Source organism: Mesoplodon mirus, assembly GCF_964341445.2.
Source record: "Mesoplodon mirus genome assembly, chromosome: 6".
NCBI classification, from domain to species: domain Eukaryota; kingdom Metazoa; phylum Chordata; class Mammalia; order Artiodactyla; family Ziphiidae; genus Mesoplodon; species Mesoplodon mirus.
The window spans coordinates 98,200,852-98,222,040 of record NC_138982.1 but is presented as its reverse complement, the minus strand read 5'-3'; the positions used below and the strand labels follow the sequence as shown (position 1 = coordinate 98,222,040).

Below are 21,189 nucleotides of genomic sequence, written 5' to 3'. Positions count from 1 at the left end.
ACACAAAATGAAGCAATTTAGTTAAAGTGTAGCAATTTGATTTTAGATGCAAAAGCTGTATCTGAAGTACAAGTTTCCATGGTATGATTTTAAAGGGTTGCTGGGTCACTTGGGCATGTGGGACTGTGCCCAGGATCTGTGCCCACTCTCTTTAAGAGCTATGACTATACTCAGTTAACCCCTGAAGAGAACCCTTTGGCCCTTTCCTCAGGATCCCAGGTCAGACAAACCAGACAAAACTCTGGTTCTGCTATTGATGTAAACTTGAGGGTAGCTGTGCTCCTCAGGTACCTTCTGGGCATCCAGGACCCCCCGTCCCAAGTCATTACCCTGCAAAATTGGAGAGAACTGTAAACCCTTTCTCTCTCCCTGAGCTGGAGACTCGCCTCAGTCCTCACCAGCTGTTCTAGGGAACAAAGGTTAGTAGGAGACAGAATTCAGGCTTGCTTTGTTCTTACACCTATATAGTAAGACTGTACTTTCTAGGTAAGGGGTCTCTTGGTTAGAAGAAAAAAATTCCTAGTCTTAATTCCCTCTTCAGAGTTAAGAAATTTGTCTTCAGACTAAAACAGTGGGAAACAGAGTTTTTTTTAAAAAAGAATTAAAGCAGGTGTAGTCAGAGAGATAGGAGGAGGACTCAGGAAGGAGGGAATGCTCACAGAATCAATTGCCTTGAAACCTAGAAGTGTGAGTTATGGGGATTTTGTTCAAACAGAAATGATCAGAGATTTTGGACACTGCTGTTTCAGAAAGAGGGGAATTCAGAATAAGAGGGAATGAAGGAGTGGGCAGTAGAAATTGGAAGCTCCCTTTCTACATTGTGTGGTGCTATCAGGTTAGTTGCATTACTACCTGCCTCCACCTGCAGCCTGTACTGTCTTTTCGTCTTCTTTATACTCCTGAACTGTTTAGAGTCTACCCACCTTTTAAGCCTTAGCTCTGTTTCACTTCCTCCTTCAAGTCTCCTCTGAAGATTATGGTTTCTATTTCTCCATTCCCTGAAAACTTACTGAGTTCATGCTACAATCACACTAGTTAGAATGTAATAGTTGTGTCAAAAGTGTAAGCTTTTTGATATAGCTATGAACTCCTCTCCAGCAAGGCAGTGTAATTTTTGAGTTTGGACACTGTACTGTAAACTTCTTTTGTATACTCTCTGGAAAAATTCTGGGTTTATACCTATTAAATATACTCCCAGGTCTAAAGTTCTGTTAACTATTCAAGAACAACCACTTAAAAATACTGTATAAAAGCTTCTATCTCAACATGCTTAAGCTAAATTTTCAAATAAAATGTATCTATTTTGACTATCTCACAAAATCGCCTATAGCTGAGTTGAACACTTTCACTTATTCAGAATTGTCAAAAGAAGAGACAGCCCCCAAGTCTCTAGCAATGAGTCCTCAAATTCGGTCTGTATTGAGTAGTGACCTTATAATCATCCCGATGGTAAAAGTGTCAAATTTCGAAAACACCTAGAAAAGAGAGTGAAATGATCATTTAACAATAGCCTGCTTCCCTGCCAAACAAGGGAGTTGACCCGGTTCCCAAACTCACTTTGGCTCAGATTCTAACCCGGGTTTCGCTTCGTTAGTTGTAGGCAGCCAATTGGGCCTTTTGGGTGCCGTGCATCCTGGGAGCTGTAGTCTCTGGCTTCTTCCTCCCGACTACGACTTCCACCTAGCAGTCGGAGGACGGTTGCTTGGTATTATTAGCAAGCGGGAAGTATGGCGGTGGCGCGCGTCGACGCGGCTTTGCCTCTTGGAGAAGGTAAGGCGATCCCCACCCCTGGGTCCCCAGGTTTACTCCATAGAACTGAACTATTGTTGCCTGGTGGAAAGAAGAAGACTGGGTTTAGGGGTGCAGTTCTGGACCAGTTCTTCTGATGTGGGGTTGTGGGCATCGCGGAGGCGCGCTGCCCTCTGGGAGTTGTAGTCCCCTGGGCGCTGCCTGGCTCTCCGGCGTCGCAGCGAGGGCCAAGCGGGGGACTACAAGCCCCAAGAGACCTTCGCGCTGCTCCCGCGCTCCTGAGGATGCCTGGGCGGTGGGTTTCTGGCCGCGGTAACCTTTCTTGGATGTTTACTTTGAGTTCTGGGTGCCCAAGTGAAAACTGCAGGATCTCCCCCTTTCCCGTGGATTCCTAGAACGTTCAAGAAAACCCTGTCTCGAACACAGCTCTCTAGATTGACGTTGGGGGCTTCCCTGGTGGCGCAGTGGTTGAGAGTCCGCCTGCTGATGCAGGGGACACGGGTTCATGCCCCGGTCCGGGAAGATCCCACATGCCGCGAAGCGGTTAGGCCCGTGAGCCATGGTCGCTGAGCCTGCGTGTCCGAAGCCTGTGCCCCGGAACGGGAGAGGCCACAACAGTGAGAGGCCCGCGTACCGCACACACACACACACAAAAATATATATATAGATAGATAGATAGATAGATAGATAGATATAGATATATAGATAGATAGACTGACGTTGGACCCTTTCTTGGAAGTGTCCGGTGGCCGTGATAAAATCTGGGGGTTATCCAGAGCCCACAGTTCTCTATCCCTTTTTCTGCAGACCGGGTCCTGGGGTATAGCTTGGTCTCTGCCCAGCGGAACGCGGGCGTGGGTGCTTTTGTAGGTGCTGTGTGAGCGGAGCTCCTTTGTTTTGGTTACAGTTCGGAGGCTCTGGGTCAGGGTCAGGGCTGAAGGTGAAGGCCCGTCTCCACCGCTTAGGTCTGGGGCTCATTATCTAGGAGGGAGAGTCTAAGAGGTCTCTCGATCCCTTTGAATTGTGTGCAAAGGCTATGCATTTTCCTGGGACGGTATATAGCTTTCACCAAATTCTCAAAATCGAATGAACCCCCCCGCCCCGCCCCAAATGCTAGAAGCCATTAGACAATGGAAAAACGTTGGTTGAAACCCTTCAGGAGAGCACTCTCGCGTAATTATTTCCCGCAGTAATCTTAATCTGGGTAGAAATTTGAAATTGGCAGTTTCTCTGGCCCTCTCCCTGCACAATCTATTTGTGACAGATATCACAAATCTATCTGTAGCTCTTAAACGCCACCTCCCCAGCCCACCATGGCAATGTACTGATAATAATAGCAGTTAACATTTATACAGCACTTTTTATATGAGCAAGACTGTTCTGAGTGCCTTTTATTTTTTTAATTATCTCATTTTCTTTGTAGAACAACATTATAAGGCAGGTATTATTATCATTCCCATCTTACAGAGTAGAAAAGTGAGCCCAAAAGAGATCAGTAACTTGCTGCCCAAGATACCACAGTGGTTAGCTTAGTGGAGCCAGGATTTGAACGTCTGTTAAACATACCAAATTACTTTATTGAATTCTGTGTACCAGGAATGGGACTAAGTGCTGTTCATATGGTTTCTCTTTTCATCCCCACATCAATTTAATGAATTAGGTATATTATTTCCATTTTGTAGGTAAATTAACTGTACTTTGATTTTCAAAATAGTTTGGGCACTTTAGGATATACTGATAGGTTATAAGCACGTTGGTCTCTATCAAAAGATTAGTTACATTTAAAAAATACTGTCATTACTTAGGCACAAAATATTGAAGTAATAGTTTACATTTAAATGTGAAGAATTCCAAAGTATTATATCAAAGAAACTTGAGTAGGTGGACTTCCATGGTGGCGCAATGGTTAAGAACCTGCCTACCAATGCAGGGGACATGGGTTTGAGCCCTGGGCCAGGGAGATAACACATACCATGGAGCAACTAAGCCCTATGCGCCACAACTACTGAGCCTGCACTCTAGAGCCTGCGAGCTACAACTACAGAGCCCGCGAACCACAACTACTGAAGCCTGGGCGCCCTAGAGCCTGTGCTCTGCAACAAGAGAAGCCACCGCAATGAGAAGCCCACGCACCGCAACTAGAGAAAGCCCACGTGCAGCAACGAAGGCCAACACAGCCATAAATAAATAAATAAATAAATAAATAAATAAATAAATTTTAAAAAAGAAAGAAAAGAAACTAGAGTAGAATATCACAAATCTAGGTATAATTTGATATTTCTAAAGGAAAATGAATAATTTCAATCTGTAGTCACTTAGAAATTGATTGCTTTAGTTTTTAAAGCTTGATGTTTATTATGCTCTAGTGTTTTCTAACTCTAAATGTATAAGATTTTATGAGTATAATTTTATCCCTATGCTCAGCTGTTGTAGTTGTGTTTTCTAACAGTTTCCCTTCTCTTTTCAAGGATCAGTGGTCAATTGGTCAGGACAGGGGCTACAGAAATTAAGTCCAAACTTACCCTATGAAGTTGATATTCATACTTTGATTCTGGATAAAAATCAGATTATTAAATTGGAAAATCTTGAGAAATGCAAACGTTTAATACAGGTAGGTATTGCTACGTGGGGGAAATAGTTATATAAGACCAGTTTATTATTATACAAAATAAAAGAGTAAGATAACAAAAAGTAACTCTGCAAGCCTAGAAAGCAGTAAATGTTGCCTTAAATTTTTAAAACTTTTAATAACTAAAATAAATTTATTTAATAAATGGATAAATTAATTTAAGAAAAAATTAATTTTTACATGATGATTATTAAGTGATGCTTTTTAAATTTCTACTGAAGATGAACACATTTTTGCTGCCTTTAGAGTAGACTAGAAAAAAGAGCATTTGTTAAAAAAGAAAACATTTTATGTTGGCAAAATATTGTGTTGTTAAGATAACCTTTTATTTCATGGTGGGGGTAAAGAGTTGATTAATTCATTCCTTCAACAAATGTTTATTGGCCCCTTATGTGTCTGGTACTGTTCTAGATTTTGATGGAGATAGTGAAAGGACTCTGTTATTGTGGAGTTTACATTCTCAGGTAGTTGCTGTGTTAAAGATGTTTTCTTTTAGTAGTTGGAGGAGGTCTGATTGCTCAGCTTTATCTGTATTTTCCACTGCTTAGGAACGACAACAACAACAAACTAATAGTTGCACTGTAGAATTTTTAGACAATATATGTGAAAAGTGCAAATTGGGTTTGTATATTTGGGAATGTTGGGCCATATAAATAAATCTTTTTAACCACCCTAATGTGAAAGTAATATTTATATTTTACTCCTAAGAATAATGGTATGTTTTCTTTCCACAGCTGTCAGTGGCTAACAATCGGCTGGTGCGGATGATGGGTGTGGCCAAACTGACCCAACTTCGGGTGTTAAATTTGCCTCATAATAGCATTGGCTATGTGGAAGGCCTAAAGGAGCTAGTACATTTGGAATGGCTGAATTTGGCAGGAAATAATCTCAAGGTGAATTGTTTCTTTCTTTCTTTTTTTTTAAGTAATTAGGTTTTTTTTTTTTTTTTTACTTCACAGAAGTATTTGCTGTGAAAAAAGAAATTTAAGCAGTATAGAAATAAATAGAATAAAAAGTGAAAGTATCCACTCTCATTCCCCAGAGATAATTTCAGTTAACATAAACCGAAAAAAAAATCTCATTTTGAAAACTCATGCTGAATTAAGTTTTATGTACATGTTTAATGGTACAGTGGAGAATATACTGTTTTAAAAGTCAGGAGATCTGGCTTCTGGTCCTGCTTCCACCACTTCGTAGCTCTATAATTTGGGGTAAGTTAATAAATATTTCTGTGTCTTATTTTTTGATATGCTAGGTAAGGGAACTGGATTAAATGATGATAACTGACTTCTATTGAGTATGTAATGTATGCTAAGTATTATTCTAACCACCTTAACTGTTTTAACTTATTCAATCTCATGACAGCCAATAAGGTAGGTACAGGCTTTATGCTTATTATATAGATGAGGAAACTGAAGTACAGAGAAGTTGAGTAACTTGCCTAAGGTCACACAGTCAGGAAGTTGCAGAGCCAGGATTTGAATCCAGGCAGTTTGGCTCCATTGTTAACTTGTAAAGTTTATGTTATACCAACTGTCACATGTCATCACTAAAAGTTTCTATAAGCTGTAAATATCTGACTCTACTCTTAGAGAGATAATGAAGGTAGAAACTAGCTATATAGCAATATGCCAGATTCTGTTGGCACTGCCTCTGTTTTCTCTTGCTAAGCCCTCCTCCTCTGCTTCTGATAATGGGCAGAGGAGGCAAGAGGCTCAGCCACAGGAAATAGGGAAGAATTTCATTTTTCGATTTCATGTGCGTGAAATAATGTGATCCTTTTCTTGTAATAGGCCATGGAACAAATCAATAGCTGCACAGCTCTTCAACACCTTGATTTATCAGATAATAACATACCCCAGATAGGTGATCTATCTAAATTGGCATCACTGAAGGTAAGTGTGTTTTCTATGTCATTTCTGAAATTTTATACTAAAATACCAAGAGAAAGTAACCTAATTGATCTAAAATCAGCCAGCCTGCTGTTATAAAGAACAGATAGTGTTGATTATGATAAAAATTCTATTAGCGTACCAGAAATTAAGTATGGAACTTTTTGTTGTTAATTTCTATAATTGATTTACTTTAACTAAAACTGGTTGTTGTAGTCAAGGTTAATTCTTATTTACCATCCAACAAACATGATGAAATTCCCTTCATGCCCAATCAGCCAACATTAGCAGCTTCAGTTATATAGTACACAACATGTTGGTGGGCTTGAGAGTAAACATTCCTGAGCTTGACTTTGCTTTTTGACACTCAAGATTGCTGTTTTTTTAGTAATAGATATTACTAAATTATCAAAATTAACCTCACTTTAATTTAAAAAATCTGTGGCCTGTAGCACTTTTTATCGAGGGGAATGCAATCAAATAAGTCAGGGGTCCCCAAACCCTGGGCCATTAGGAACGGGCTGCACAGCAGGAGGTGAGCGGCAGGCCAGCAAGCAAAGCTTCATCTGTATTTACAGCTGCTCCCCATCGTTTGCATTACCACCTGAGCTCCGCCTCCTGACAGATCAGCGGTGACATGAGATTCTCATAAGAGCACGAACCCTACTGTGAACTGCTCAGGTGAGGGGTCTAGGTTGCACGCTCCTTGTGAGAATCTAATGCCTGATGATCTGAGGTGGAGCTGAGGCAGTGATGCTAGCGCTGGGGAGCGGCTGCAAATACAGATTATCATCAGCAGAGAGGTTTGACTGCACAGAGACCATAATAAATCAATTGCTTGCAGACTCAAAACCCTATCAAAACCCTATTAGTGAGTGGCAAGTGAAAACAAGCTCAGGGCTCCCACTGATTCTGCATTATGGTGAGTTGTATAATATTTCATTATATAGTACAACATAATAATAACAGAAATAAAGTGTGTAATAAATGTAATGTGCTTGAATCATCCTAAAACCATCCCCCCACCCCCCACCCCGCCCCAGTCTGTAGAAATATTGTCTTCCACAAAACCGGTCCCTGGTGCCGAAAGATTGGGGACCTCTGAAATAAGTAACAGTTGGCACCACAGCTTCAACATGCGTAGGCTTTTTTTCCATATTTTTGCTCCATTGGATATTATTAGCATCAGATGAATTCATTAACCTTAGAAACAGTATTATTAGCTCAGATTTCACTATATTGTTAGCAGAAATCATTTTTAGCAACAATTATTCTAAGCAATTTGATGTAGCCAGATACTAAGAGAATTCAAATGAACTAAAAATGATTGAACTTTTTTTTTTCTGGAATGGAGGCATGATTACCTTATCAGAATCCTGGGTGTTGGGACTTCCCTGGTGGCACAGTGGTTAAGAATCTACCTGCCAATGTAGGGGACATGGGTTTGATCCCTTGGTCCAGAAAGATCCCACATGCCTCGGAGCAGCTAAACCCTGTGCCACAACTACTGAGCCTGCGCTCTAGAGCCCGAGAGCCACAACTACTGGAGCCCGCATGCCTGGAACCCGTGCTCTGCAACAAGAGAAGCCACCACCATTAGAAGCCTGTGCACCACAACAAAAAGTAGCCCCTGCTCGCTGCAACTAGAGAAAGCCCACATGCAGCAATGAAGACCCAACGCAGCCAAAAAAAAAAAAAAAAAAATCCTGGGTGTTGGGAGTATTCGCTTTATTCTTCATTGTTGCTGACTTAATTTGAGTCAGCACCATCTCTAAGCACATTCAACCTTCCTCAAGCTTTAAGTTACCAAGAGAATATAATTGCAAATTATGGTTTGTGGGTTATCTCTCTCTCTTGGAAAATTTGCTTTATACCTGATTGTTCTAATGAATGTTTTCTTTCACTTTTCTCACGCTCTTTTTTGATGTTTTAAAAGGAAATGAACAAGTAAGTTTTAATAACTTAAATCTCACAACATGCCTACACTAAGCATATGTTCTTGGACAAGTCTTTAAACTTTCTTGAGCTTAGAATGTGGATGTGAAAAAGGAGGGTTGGACCAGAAGACCACGTAGGACCCTTCCAGCATTAACAGTCTTTGATTTGTGTGTGATGAGAAGTATAATAAAACAGATCACTTTATGTTTATACACACCATTTTGGTTTTATCAAAATAGACCAATTTATTTGTAATCTTTTCATTTGTAATGCATTTTCTTTTTACTTTCAAGACCCTACTTTTACATGGAAATATCATCACCTCTCTTAGAATGGCACCTGCTTATCTACCCAGATGTCTTGCTATACTTTCTTTGGCAGAAAATGAAATCCGGGACTTAAATGAGGTAAAATTTGAGGGTATCTTATGGGATCTGGGAAGCTGGAAAGTCAGGAGAGATACAGGAAAGGGTTGTGAGCTCACTTTAGACTGTGAGCATCTTGGAAGAAACTGCTATCAGGATGAAACACTTGGCTCTAGAAGACCATTATTTTTCTTTCTACTTTTACTTAATGTCAGTGGGTTATTAAGGCTTAATCTCATTTGTCATGCTGTACTTATCACTCCATTGGGAAGTAATTGTTGGTAGAGGAACATGTACATTAACAGGGTTAATAAGGCACACTGTACCTTCTTCTGGCTGCTGTTATATTTTCAAAATAGGGTTCTCTTTGCTAGGAAGCAGTGCTTTCTAGGGGACTTTGTGCAGCAAGTACAGATGGCCATATTGTTGGAATTTTGGAAGTCAGTGGATAATATGAGTGTTACTTGTCACTTTTCAAAACAAGAGGGAAATTGTTACATTCTCAAACTGCCAAAGATGTGTAATCAGTGGAAGCCCTGCGCTTGACACTGAGTGGTCCATTTCATTCAACAAAGATGTCCTTTGTTCCAGATCTCTTTTCTGGCATCCTTAACCGAATTGGAACAGTTGTCGATCATGAACAATCCTTGTGTGATGGCAACACCTTCCATACCAGGGTTCGACTATCGGCCATACATCGTCAGCTGGTGCTTAAACCTCAGAGTCCTAGATGGATATGTGATTTCGCAGAAGGAAAGGTGAACGTGACCTCTTTAACATCACATTTATCATGGAAGTTAACTGAAAAGCCCATTTCTAGCTTACTACAGATTAATAAACTGAATATTTCTTGAAAGGTGCATTTAGAAATTAAGATCATTTGTACCATCATATAGCAGACTCTGTGCTGTTCATTTAGGATTTTTTATCCTTTCTAAAAAAGGATAAGAAATAAATGTCAACCTTAGAGGTTGGGGCTAGTGAGTTTAACTTCTTGCCCAACATACAACAAATTGATTTCTAAAAATCCTTTTGTTAATCGATTGTTTGGGGCTTGGAGCATTTCTACATAGAAACCGTGTTATCGATGCTGTGTAGGATTTCAGGTCAATTCCACAAAAGCTTCTATCCAGCATATTGTAAAGGCAGTATTAATAATACCTTAGTACACAACTACTCTTTATAACAGTGACCTTGGGAAAATGCATGCAGAGTTCCAATTTGGAACTGGTAGCAGACATGCTGATTGGTCCTCACCTTCTACCTGTGAAACAGCAGAAGTGGGAACTCCCCCTTCTCTAGATCTTTGATGGTTTCTGCAGCTTGGAGCTGGGACCCCTGTATGATGGGGTCTTCTGGACGCTGGCACATGATCAGTAGAATCAGAGCTTTAGGGGAGGTAAGGAACTAGATTGTGGACAAGAAGGGGTGGATTTAGAGAGGATAGTGAGAATCAAGATGAAATAATTCTCTTCTCTCTGCCTCATTTCTCTTCTTCCTTTCACTGCATACACACCTGCATTCATGGACTCAACACATACATTCTTCCTTGCTGTTTTTGTCCTTCTGTTCTACAGGTTGATAGTGACTTGAGGGGTTTCCCGATGGGAGAAGGAATGGTAGATTACTGACAGGGTTTTCCTTTTCTTTCTCCCTCTCTTTCATCTAGTTGCTGTACAGGGTGTGGGGCAGTGAGGAATGGCAACCAGGAGCTACATAGTGGTGGTGCTGGTGTAGGGTGTGGGACGTATGTCAGCTCTGGTTTGCCTGCAAAAAAGTGTGGCTCTTCCTTTTTCCTGCAGTGAGTGTTGCTGTGTATTCAGACACCTTATTTTATTTCAAATTTTGGGTAATTCTAAAGCTGGAATATGGGTTTACTTGGATTATCTTCTCTGGATCTTCCTTTAATAGAAAGAAAGATGTTATCAGATTTCTCTGTGGGAGTAGGACTGGCAACATTTTCATATATGGCAGCAGCATGGTGAGATGGGCAGAGGTAAGGGTTTGGTATAAAGAGAGACCTGGGAAGAGAATGAGACCTGGTCAGGAGAGACAAGAGAAAGCTTTGCATCTTTCCCTGCCGCCCATTAGCAATGTGGCCTGGACAAGTTCCATAACTTCTCTGAGCCTTAGTTTTCTCATCTGTAAAATGTGGCTAAAACTACCTAGCTTTCAAGGATGCTATGAGAAATAAAGATAAAGGATATAGCCTAATACTGGTCAGACAGTAGATGCTTAATAAGTGATAATTGTCATTATTACTTAAGGATAGGGACTGGGGATTGAAGAGTTTTGTAGAAACTAAAGCTAGTGTTAAAAAGCAGAAAATATCTGTTGAATAGATGAATAATAATGCAAAGGCTATGTTTCTATACTGTGGAAATGGTTTTAATCCAAGTGACTTTAAGGTGAATTTGTATTTTTTTGGAACTTTCTCTATAATGTTTTGTAGTTGTTTAATTTCAGATTCTTCAGGAGGTAGGGAAGAGTGAACTTTTACTTGGGTAGCCTCTCTCTCTCTCTGTGGGGTTATTCTACACTAAAGTATGGGAGGAAGGAAGAGGTGGGAGTGTAGCATAACAGCAACACTTTCTCAGACAGATTCTTTCCCCACCCCACATTAAAAAAAATTGCACAGTATCATATAATTCAGAAGTAGTTCAAATGTACTATTTAAAAATACCCATATAATCATCACTGAAAATAAGACTAGAACAAAACCAGCACTCCAGAGATCTCCTTTGCCCCACTCTCATCATAACTCCCCACCCCACTAGAGATCAGCACTATGTTGATTTTTTTGATAATTCAGAAAGATTATTTTTTTCCTCATTTATTATGGAGGCTTCAAATCAACCAGCTCCCACCAGAGTAGCTAAAATTAAAAGGACGGGGCTTCCCTAGTGGCGCAGTGGTTAAGAATCTGCCTGCCAATGCAGGGGACACGGGTTCGAGCCCTGGTCCGGGAAGATCCCACATGCCGCGGAGCAACTAAGCCCGTGTGCCACAACTACTGAGCCTGCGCTCTAGAGCCCGCGAGCCACAACTACTGAAGCCCACATGCCTAGAGCCTGTGCTCTGCAACAAGAGAAGCCACCACAATGAGAAGCCTGCACACCACAACAAAGAGTTGCCCCTGCTCACTGCAACTAGAGAAAGCCCGCGTGCAGCAGCGAAGACCCAATGCAGCCAAAAATTAATTAAATTTATTTTAAAAAAAAAGGACGGACAATGCTAAGTATTGATGAGTGTGTAGAACAATTGGAACTCTCATACACTGTTCTAGGAGTGTAAATGGTGCAGCCATTTTGAAAAACTGGCAGTATTTACTGAAGTTGGACTTATAAATACACTATGACCCAGCAGTTTGGTTTCTGCTATATACCGTAGAGAAATAGGTGCTTATGTCTACCAAAAAACATGTATATAAGCATGTTCGTAGCAGCCTTATTCATAATAGCTCCAAACATTTGGGAGCTATGTGGGGACATTTGGGAAACAACCCAAATGTCAGTGCCTAGAAAAGTGGGTAAATAGAGTTCTATTCAAACCAAAGAACCTAGGTTGTTGCGGAAAATGCTGCTGCAGTTGATGTCTGAGATAACTGTGTAGTCTGTAAACAGTGCTCCCATGTTTTAAAACAACTCTGGAAGTATTTTGTCTTGAAGGGAGGAATTATTCTAAGGGAGAGCTATTGACTGAAAAATCAGTAGGTAGCCCGAGCAGTGTTCCAACATTTTCCTGGTCAACCTTGGAATTGCCCTGAAGGATAGGCAGGAAGGAATTTCTAGGTTTTGTATCTACCCAGCCTGTTATTTGCTAAGAACAACCAAGTTAAATTTTTTCTCCATGATGAAAAGTGTCCCAAGTTCCCTGATGACCTTGGGTAGCCAGATCTTGAGTGTGTGTGTCACCCAAAAAAGTAACTTGAGCAGTCACCCACCGCTGTGGTGCTTTGGCTGAGGGCTTTCTTAGAGAGAAGCACACCTGGGGAAGGACCTTTGTGTAACACCTCAGTATTTGGAGTTCTTTCTGAATTTGTTTTCAATCTCTGTTTTACTGTTTATAGGACCTAGTACCAAGCTACACCTCTGTTGTTTACAGATCAGAACTTAGGGAGCAGAATTTTGGAGATGTTTCTTTTTTTGAAAGGATGTTTAAAATATATACAGAAGTAGAGTAACATAATGAACACCTAAATACCCACCATGTGGCTTCAACAGTTATCAGTATTTTGCCAGTCTTGTTTCATCTCTCCCGTACTTTTTTTTTGGTTAGGATATTTTAAAAGCAAATACCAGATATCATTTCATCCATTATTCCTTTTTTTTTTAAATTAGGTGAAAGAACAGTTTTAAATTCTCTCAGTAGTTGCTATCCCTGTTATATAATGTAGACTTTTCCTTTAATTTCAAGAGAAAAGTCATATTCCAGTGATTTGAAATTAATATGTTAGAGCTGAATTAATTTTTATTTTGTCTTTGAATGGGCAGAGAGATTTTTTTTACCTAAGAAAATATTGTATGGATTAATAAACTTGTGTAATTGTGTGTTTATTGATGAATGTGAAGCAAAGGCAGAAAAACAGATCTTACAGTAGTTGATACTCCACAGTTCGTGGTTCACCTCACACACTTAAACTGTGGAATACCTGAGCCTCCTGTATCCTTTTACTTTCGTTTTTCTTTCCTCCCAAACTACAAATCATCTGTAACCTGGAAGTGTCGCTTGCTAGCTATTATTAGAGTTGGGGATTGTCCTCTATTATGGACCTTTTTTAGGGACAGCCTTTCAACAAGCCATTTGCTTGGCAGGAGAACTTATGGAAACTTAGAGTAGAGTTCATGAAGATCCTGAGTGAGCTTTATTTAATCCACAGGAATGTGTCTATGGAAGAAATACTTCTAATTATTTCTATTAAGTGTATTAAAATTTTTATTGTTACCTGACTTCAGTTAATCAGCTTGGCATACTTTATATCTCATTGTTAGAAAACAGTTTCTCCTTTCTTGTGACACCGACACATCATAGAAAACTAAATTCATTTTACTGCACCAAGACTCTTCTGCACTATTTAACCAGCTGTCAAAAGGACCAGTTTCTGGGCCTCCCTGGTGGCGCAGTGGTTGAGAGTCCGCCTGCCGATGCAGGGGATACGGGTTCGTGCCCCGGTCTGGGAGGATCCCATATGCCGCGGAGCGGCTGGGCCCGTGAGCCAAGGCCGCTGGGCCTGCGCGTCCGGAGCCTGTGCTCCGCAACGGGGGAGGCCACAACAGTGAGAGGCCTGCATACCGCAAAAAAAAAAAAAAAAAAAAAAAAAAAAAGGACCAGTTTCTTTTCAGTCTATAATACATCTTGGGTGGCTTCACAGTTTTGGACTATACATTTTTTTGCATAATGTGGATACCTTAATGTGAAGGTTGAAGAAAATGGTTGTGGATTGGAAGTGATTTTCAAACTATTTGCAATGCTGGGTTAAATGGTGTACAGAGAAATAAAGTACGCCAAAATGATGCAACTTTAACTTCAAGTTGATGGGCAGATTTAAGAATGATAAAATTGAGGCAAAATCATGTTAATTAAAAAGAAATTCAAGAGAATCCTAAAGATGCTACCGAAAAACTACTAGAGCTAATCAATGAATTTGGTAAAGTAGCAGGATACAAAATTAATGTACAGAAATCTCTGGCATTCCTGTACACTAATGATGAAAAATCTGAAAATGAAATCAAGAAAACACTCCCATTTACCATCGCAACAAAAAGAATAAAATATCTAGGAATAAACCTACCTAAGGAGACAAAAGACCTGTATGCAGAAAATTATAAGACACTGATGAAAGAAATTAAAGATGATACAAACAGATGGAGAGATATACCATGCTCCTGGATTGGAAGAATCAATATTGTGAAAATGACTCTACTACCCAAAGCAATCTACAGATTCAATGCAATCCCTATCAAACTACCACTGGCATTTTTCACAGAACTAGAACAAAAAATTTCAAAATTTGTTTGGAAAAACAAAAGGCCCCGAATAGCCAAAGCAATCTTGAGAACGAAAAACGGAGCTGGAGGAATCAGGCTCCCTGACTTCAGACTATACTACAAAGCTACAGTAATTAAGACAGTCTGGTACTGGCATAAAAACAGAAAGATAGATCAGTGGATCACGATAGAAAGCCCAGAGATAAACCCACGCACATATGGCCAACTTATCTTTGATAAAGGAGGCAGGAATGTACAGTGGAGAAAGGACAGCCTCTTCAATAAGTGGTGCTGGGAAAACTGGACAGGGACATGTAAAAGTTTGAGATTAGATCATTCCCTAACACCATACCCAAAAATAAGCTCAAAATGGATTAAAGACTTAAATGTAAGGCCAGAAACTATCAAACTCTTAGGGGAAAACATAGGTAGAACACTCTATGACATAAATCACAGGAAGATCCTTTTGGACCCACCTCCTAGAGAAATGGAAATAAAAACAAAGATAAACAAATGGGACCTAATGAAACTTCAAAGCTTTTGCACAGCAAAGGAAACCATAAACAAGACGAAAAGACAACCCTCAGAATGGGAGAAAATATTTGCAAATGAAGCAACTGACAAAGGATTAATCTCCAAAATTTATAAACAGCTCATGCAGCTCAATAGCAAAAAAACAAACAACCCAATCCAAAAATGGGCAGAAGACTTAAATAGGCATTTCTCCACAGAAGATATACAGACTGCCAACAAACGCATGAAAGAATGCTCAACATCATTAATCATTAGAGAAATGCAAATCAAAACTACAATGAGATATCATCTCACACCAGTCAGAATGGCCATCATCAAGAAATCTAGAAACAATAAATGCTGGAGAGGGTGTGGAGAAAAGGGAACACTCTTGCACTGCTGGTGGGAATGTGAATTGGTACAGCCACTATGGAGAACGGTATGGAGGTTCCTTAAAAAACTACAAATAGAACTACCATATGACCCAGCAATCCCACTACTAGGCATATACCCTGAGAAAACCATAATTCAAAAAGAGACATGTACCAAAATGTTCATTGCAGCTCTATTCACAATAGCCCGGATCTGGAAACAACCTAAGTGTCCATCATCGGATGAATGGATAAAGAAGATGTGGCACATATATACAATGGAATATTACTCAGCCATAAAAAGAAACGAAACTGAGCTATTTGTAATGAGGTGGATAGACCTAGAGTCTGTCATACAGAGTGAAGTAAGTCAGAAAGAGAAAGACAAATACCGTATGCTAACACATATATACGGAATTAAAAAAAAAAATGTCATGAAGAACCTAGGGGTAAAACGGGAATAAAGACACAGACCTACTTGAGAATGGACTTGAGGATATGGGGAGGGGGAAGGGTAAGCTGTGACAAAGCGAAAGAGAGGCATGGACATATATACAGTACCAAACGTAAGGTAGATAGATAGTGGGAAGCAGCCGCAGAGCACAGGGAGATCACCTCGGTGGTTTGTGACCGCCTGGAGGGGTGGGATGGGGAGGGTGGGAGGGAGGGAGATGCATGAGGGAAGGGATGTGGGAACAGATGTATATGTATGACTGATTCACTTTGTTATAAAGCAGAAACTAATAAAAAAAAAAAGAAATTCAAACATATTGCAAAAGTAAACAGTAGTGTAGTGACCTCCCCTGAATCTGTCACCCAACTTCAGCAGTTTTCAATTCGTGGCCAACTTTGTTCATCTATACCTTCACCCACACCCCCTTTTCCTGTATTATTTTGAAACAAGTCTCAGATTATATATAATTACATCTCTGAAAGATAAGGACTCTTAAAGAAATAACTATAATACTGTTATTACTTATCAAAAAATTTAACAATAATTCCATAATAACACCAGGTATTAGTTAAGGGCTTACATTTCCAGTAGTCCTCATAAATACAGTTTTGTAATGGATTTTTGGAAACAGGATTGAAATAAGGCCATACATTGTAATTGGTTGATATATTAAAAAAAATTTCTCTCCTGCTCTCTTTTTCAGTGTTTTAAAAACGTATTATCATTGCATGCTCCATGGGTTGGCTGTGCTGATTGGGTAGTTTTCACTTGGGATCTTGTGGTGAGATCACACGGGGCAGGAGTTGTTTGAAGGCTCTACTTGGCTGGAGGTCCAAGATGATGCTTTCAAATCTCTCCATGGGTTCCTCCTCTTCTTATTTTCTTTGCTTTCTTTTTTCTTTTTTTGGTTGTTGAAGAAATCAGATTATTTGTTCTGTAGAGTTTCCCACTGTGCTTATTTTGCCAATTGCTATGTCTCCGTGTGCTTTGACATACTCCTCTCCTTCTGTATTTCCCGTAAATTGGTAGTTGGATGTGGAGGTTTGATCAGATTTTTGTTGGGGGAAGGACGACTTTGTGGGTTCTATTGAGAGGCACATGGTGTCTGGTTGTCTCTTGTGTTAGGAGTAGCTATTAATGATCAGTGCCTAAATCCATTAATTCATTGAGAGTTGCAAAATGGTGAAATTTTAATTCTATCATTAATTTTTTTATTAGCTATAATGCTTCTATGAAGTAACTATTTGGTCATTGGTATAGTTCATATAGGAAAGGTAGAATTAATAATATTTAATTTGTCTCCTTTATTTACCAGTTTTTAAAAATAATGAGTTGGTAGTTCACTAGCATCCTTCAGCTGTGACCAATTAGCTTAAAAAAAAAAACTATCATTATGAACTAATGGATTTAAACACAATTTATGTATTTAGGTACTTCAGTTTGATAGTGAATGGAGGGGCTATTCATTGCTTCTTTGAAAATAATTTGAAAATATTTGCAAGATATTTATTTTAAATAGATTAAAAATATTAGTAAAAATCTTTGGAAGTACTCCTAAGCAAGAAAAAAGGTTTAAAACATTGTAATAGTAAGGAGAATGAATCAGAAGGATAGATTTTCTTTTTAACTTGAGTGAATTTTATTTATGAAAAATATCCAATGATGCTATAAAGGTGAATTAAGAAGGAAGAATCATTATTGCTTAAAAATGTATCTTGTCTACCCTAGTGCCATCCCTTCTTCTTTATGTCCCTCAATTCCAGTTTAAAAGCTGAATGGCTGTATAGTCAAGGCAAGGGGAGAGCATATCGGCCTGGCCAGCACATCCAGCTTGTCCAGTATCTGGCTACAGTCTGTCCTCTCACTTCTACGCTGGGTCTTCAAACTGCAGAGGATGCCAAACTAGAGAAGATTCTGAGCAAGCAGAGGTGAGCCCATTTATCTGTAGCGGCTGATGAATTCACAAGTGAAAATACCTCTGACTCTTTCCTGCAGGGTTAGTAGGACAGAGGCGAGTGCTGCGGCCCACATTTCTGGGCACTTGGGCCACTGATCACTGCAGCAGTTCTGTAGGGGAACTGAACCTTGCAGTGCAGTCCAGTTTGCTCCCCAGCAACTGCATTGCTAATCATTTCTTCACTGGGGAGAGCCAAGCAGCATGGGAGAGTGGGATTTTAAAAAACTGCATTTGTCCCTTAATGTGGGTGTTTCATATGGGTTTTAAAATGCTAACATTAAGAAGTATAGCTTGGAGTCTTCCCTGGTGGCGCAGTGGTTAAGAATCCGCCTGCCAATGCAGGGGATGTGGGTTCGATTCCTGGTCCAAGAAGATCCCACATGCCGCAGAGCAAATAAGCCCGTGCGCTGCAGCAAGAGAAGCCACTACAACGAGAAGCGTGCGCACTGCAACGAAGAGTAGCCCCCACTCGCTGCAACTAGAGAAAGCCCGCATGCGGCAACGAAGACCACACTCAGCCAAACATAAATAAAAATTAAAAAAAAGAAAAGAAAAGAAAAGAAGTATAGTTTGGGAATTGCCTGGCGGTCCAGTGTTTAAGACTACACACTTTCACTGGGGAGGGCCCAGGTTCAGTCCCTGGTTGGGGAGCTAAGATCCCACAAGCCATGCAGAGCAGCCAAAAAAAAAAGTATAGATAGAAGCATTTAGTAGTCACTTTTATCAGAGATCCTGCCTTTGAAGGCTTGTGTGTGTATATGCATATGTGATTTAAAAAAAAGTTTCTTAACCTTTTCTGTCCAGTGCTTTTTTTTTTTTTTTTTGCCATACGCGGGCCTCTCACTGTTGTGGCCTCTCCTGTTGTGGAGCACAGGCTCTGGACATGCAGGCTCAGCGGCCATGGCTCACGGGCCTAGCTGCTCGGCGGCATGTGGGATCCTCACCGACCGGGGCACGAACCTGTGTCCCCTGCATCGGCAGGCGGACTCTCAACCACTGCGCCACCAGGGAAGCCCCCTCTAGTGCTTTTAAATGAGACTTTGTAATTTGGGAGTTATTAAAGGTATATACTTTCTGCTTTTTTAAAAAAATTATTTTATTGAAGTAGAGTTGATTTACAGTGTTCTGTCAATCTCTGCTGTACAGCCCAGTGACTCAGTTATACACATATAGACATTCTTTTCTTATATTCTTTTCCATTATGGTTTATCCCAGGAGATTGGATGTAGTTCCCTGTGCTGTACAGTAGGACCTTGTTGTTTATCCATTCTAAATGTAATAGTTTGCATCTACCAACCCAGAACTCCCAGTCCATCCCTCTCCCTCCCCTCCTCCCCCTTGGCAACCACAAATCTGTTCTCTATGTCTGTGAGTCTGTTTCTGTTTTGTAGATAGGTTCTTTTGTGTCTCATTTTAGATTCCACATACAAGTGATATCATATGTATTTGTCTTTCTCTTTCTGACATACTTCAGTATGATAATCTCTGGTTGCATCCATGTTGCTGCAAATGGCATTATTTCATTCTTTTTTATGGGTGAGTAGTATTCCATTGTGCATATGTACCCCATCTTCTTTATCCATTCATCTGTTGATGGACATTCAGGTTGTTTCCATGTTTTGGCTATTGTAAATAGTGCTGCTATAAACAAGGGGTACATGTGTCTTTTTGAATTATAGTTTTGTCTGGGTATATGCTCAGGAGTGGGATTGCTGGATCATATGGTAATTCTATTTTTAGTTTTCTGAGGAACTTCCATACTGTTTTCCATAGTGGCTGCACCAATTTACATTCCCACCAACAGTGTAGGAGGGTTCCCTTTTCTCCATACCCTCTCCAGCATTTGTCAATTGTAGACTTTTAAAAAAATTAAAAAAAATTTTTAATTTAGTTTTATTATTATTTAAAATTTCATCATTTGGCTGCATCGGGTCTTAGTTGCGGCACGCAGGATCTTTGTTGTGGTGTGTGGGCTTCTCTAGTTGCAGTGCTTGGGCTTCTCTCTAGTTGTGGCACGCAGGCTCTAGAGTGCGAGGGCCCAGTAGTTGTGCTGCATGGGCTTAGTTGCCCCGTGGCATGTGGGATCTTAGTTCCCCGACCAAGGATTGAACCCCTATCCCCTGCATTGGAAGGTGGATTCTTTTTTTTTTTTTTTTTTTTTTTTTTTTTTTTTTTTTTTTTGCTGTATGCGGGCCTCTCACTGTTGTGGCCTCTCCCATTGCGGAGCACAGGCTCCGGACGCACAGGCCTAGCGGCCATGGCTCACGGGCCCAGCCGCTCCGCGGCATATGGGATCCTCCCAGACCGGGGCACGAACCCGTATCCCCTGCATCGGCAGGCGGACTCTCAATCACTGCGCCACCAGGGAGGCCCGGAAGGTGGATTCTTAACCAGTGGACCACCAGGGAAGTCCCTGTTATTTGTAGACTTTTGATGATGGCCATTCTGACCCACATGAGGTGGTACCTCAATGTAGGTTTGATTTGCATTTCTCCAGTAATTAGTGATATTGAGCATCTTTTCATATGCCTACTGTCCATCTGTATGTCTTCTTTGGAGAAATGTCTGTTAAGGTCTTCTGCCCATTTTTCAGTTGGGTTGGGTTTTTTGTTGTTGAGTTGTATGAACTGTTTGTATATTTTGGAGATTAAGCACTTGTCAGCCGCATCATTTGCAAATATTTTCTCCCAGTCTGTAGGTTGTCTTTTCTTTTGTTGTTGCTGTTTTTTTGTTTGTTTGTTTGTTTTTATGGTTTCCTTTGCTGTGCAAAAGCTTGTAGGTTTGATTAGGTCCTTTTTTTTTTCTTATGGCTTTAAAAATTAATTAATTAATTAATTTAAAAATTTTTGGCTGTGTTGGGTATTTGTTGCTGTGAGCAGGCTTTCTCTAGTTGTGGTGAGCGGGGGCTACTCTTCGTTGCTGTACATGGGCTTCTCATTGTCGTGGCTTCTCTTGTTGCGGAGCATGGGCTCTAGGCGCACAGTCTTCAGTAGATGTGGCACATGGACTCAGTAGTTGTGGCTTGCGGGCTCTAGAGCTCAGGCTCAGTAGTTGTGGTGCATGGGCTTAGTTGCTCCGTGGCATGTGGGATCTTCCTGGGCCAGGGCTCGAACCCATGTCCCTTGCATTGGCAGGCAGATTCTTAACCACTGTGCCACCAGAGAAGCCCCCCATTTTTTAATTTTTGTTTTTATTTCTATTGCCTTGGGAGACTGACCTAAGAAAATATTGGTATGATTTATGTCGGAGAATGTTTTGCTTATGCTTTCTTCTAGGAGTTTTATGGTGTCTTGTCTTATGTTTAAGTCTTTAAGCCATTTTGAGTTAATTTTTG

At 40.4% G+C, this 21,189-nt stretch overlaps 2 protein-coding genes across 5 annotated transcripts in view; one reads left to right on the top strand and one right to left on the bottom strand.

Moving 5' to 3' along the window:
• Positions 1-21,189, bottom strand: part of RPL24 (ribosomal protein L24) — a gene marked incomplete at its 5' end in the record, with an annotated part of 144,625 nt that overhangs the window by 20,490 nt on the left and 102,946 nt on the right. The window lies entirely within an intron of this gene.
• The window catches only part of CEP97 (centrosomal protein 97), a 31,167-nt gene continuing 11,652 nt past the window's right edge, over positions 1,675-21,189 (top strand). The window contains exons 1-7 of the mRNA XM_082625306.1: positions 1,675-1,770; positions 4,218-4,360; positions 5,113-5,271; positions 6,172-6,273; positions 8,502-8,615; positions 9,165-9,331; positions 17,662-17,826. Of these exons, the coding sequence (XP_082481432.1) occupies positions 1,728-1,770; positions 4,218-4,360; positions 5,113-5,271; positions 6,172-6,273; positions 8,502-8,615; positions 9,165-9,331; positions 17,662-17,826 (893 nt within the window). The 5' untranslated portion in view covers positions 1,675-1,727. The remainder of the gene's footprint in view (positions 1,771-4,217; positions 4,361-5,112; positions 5,272-6,171; positions 6,274-8,501; positions 8,616-9,164; positions 9,332-17,661; positions 17,827-21,189) is intronic.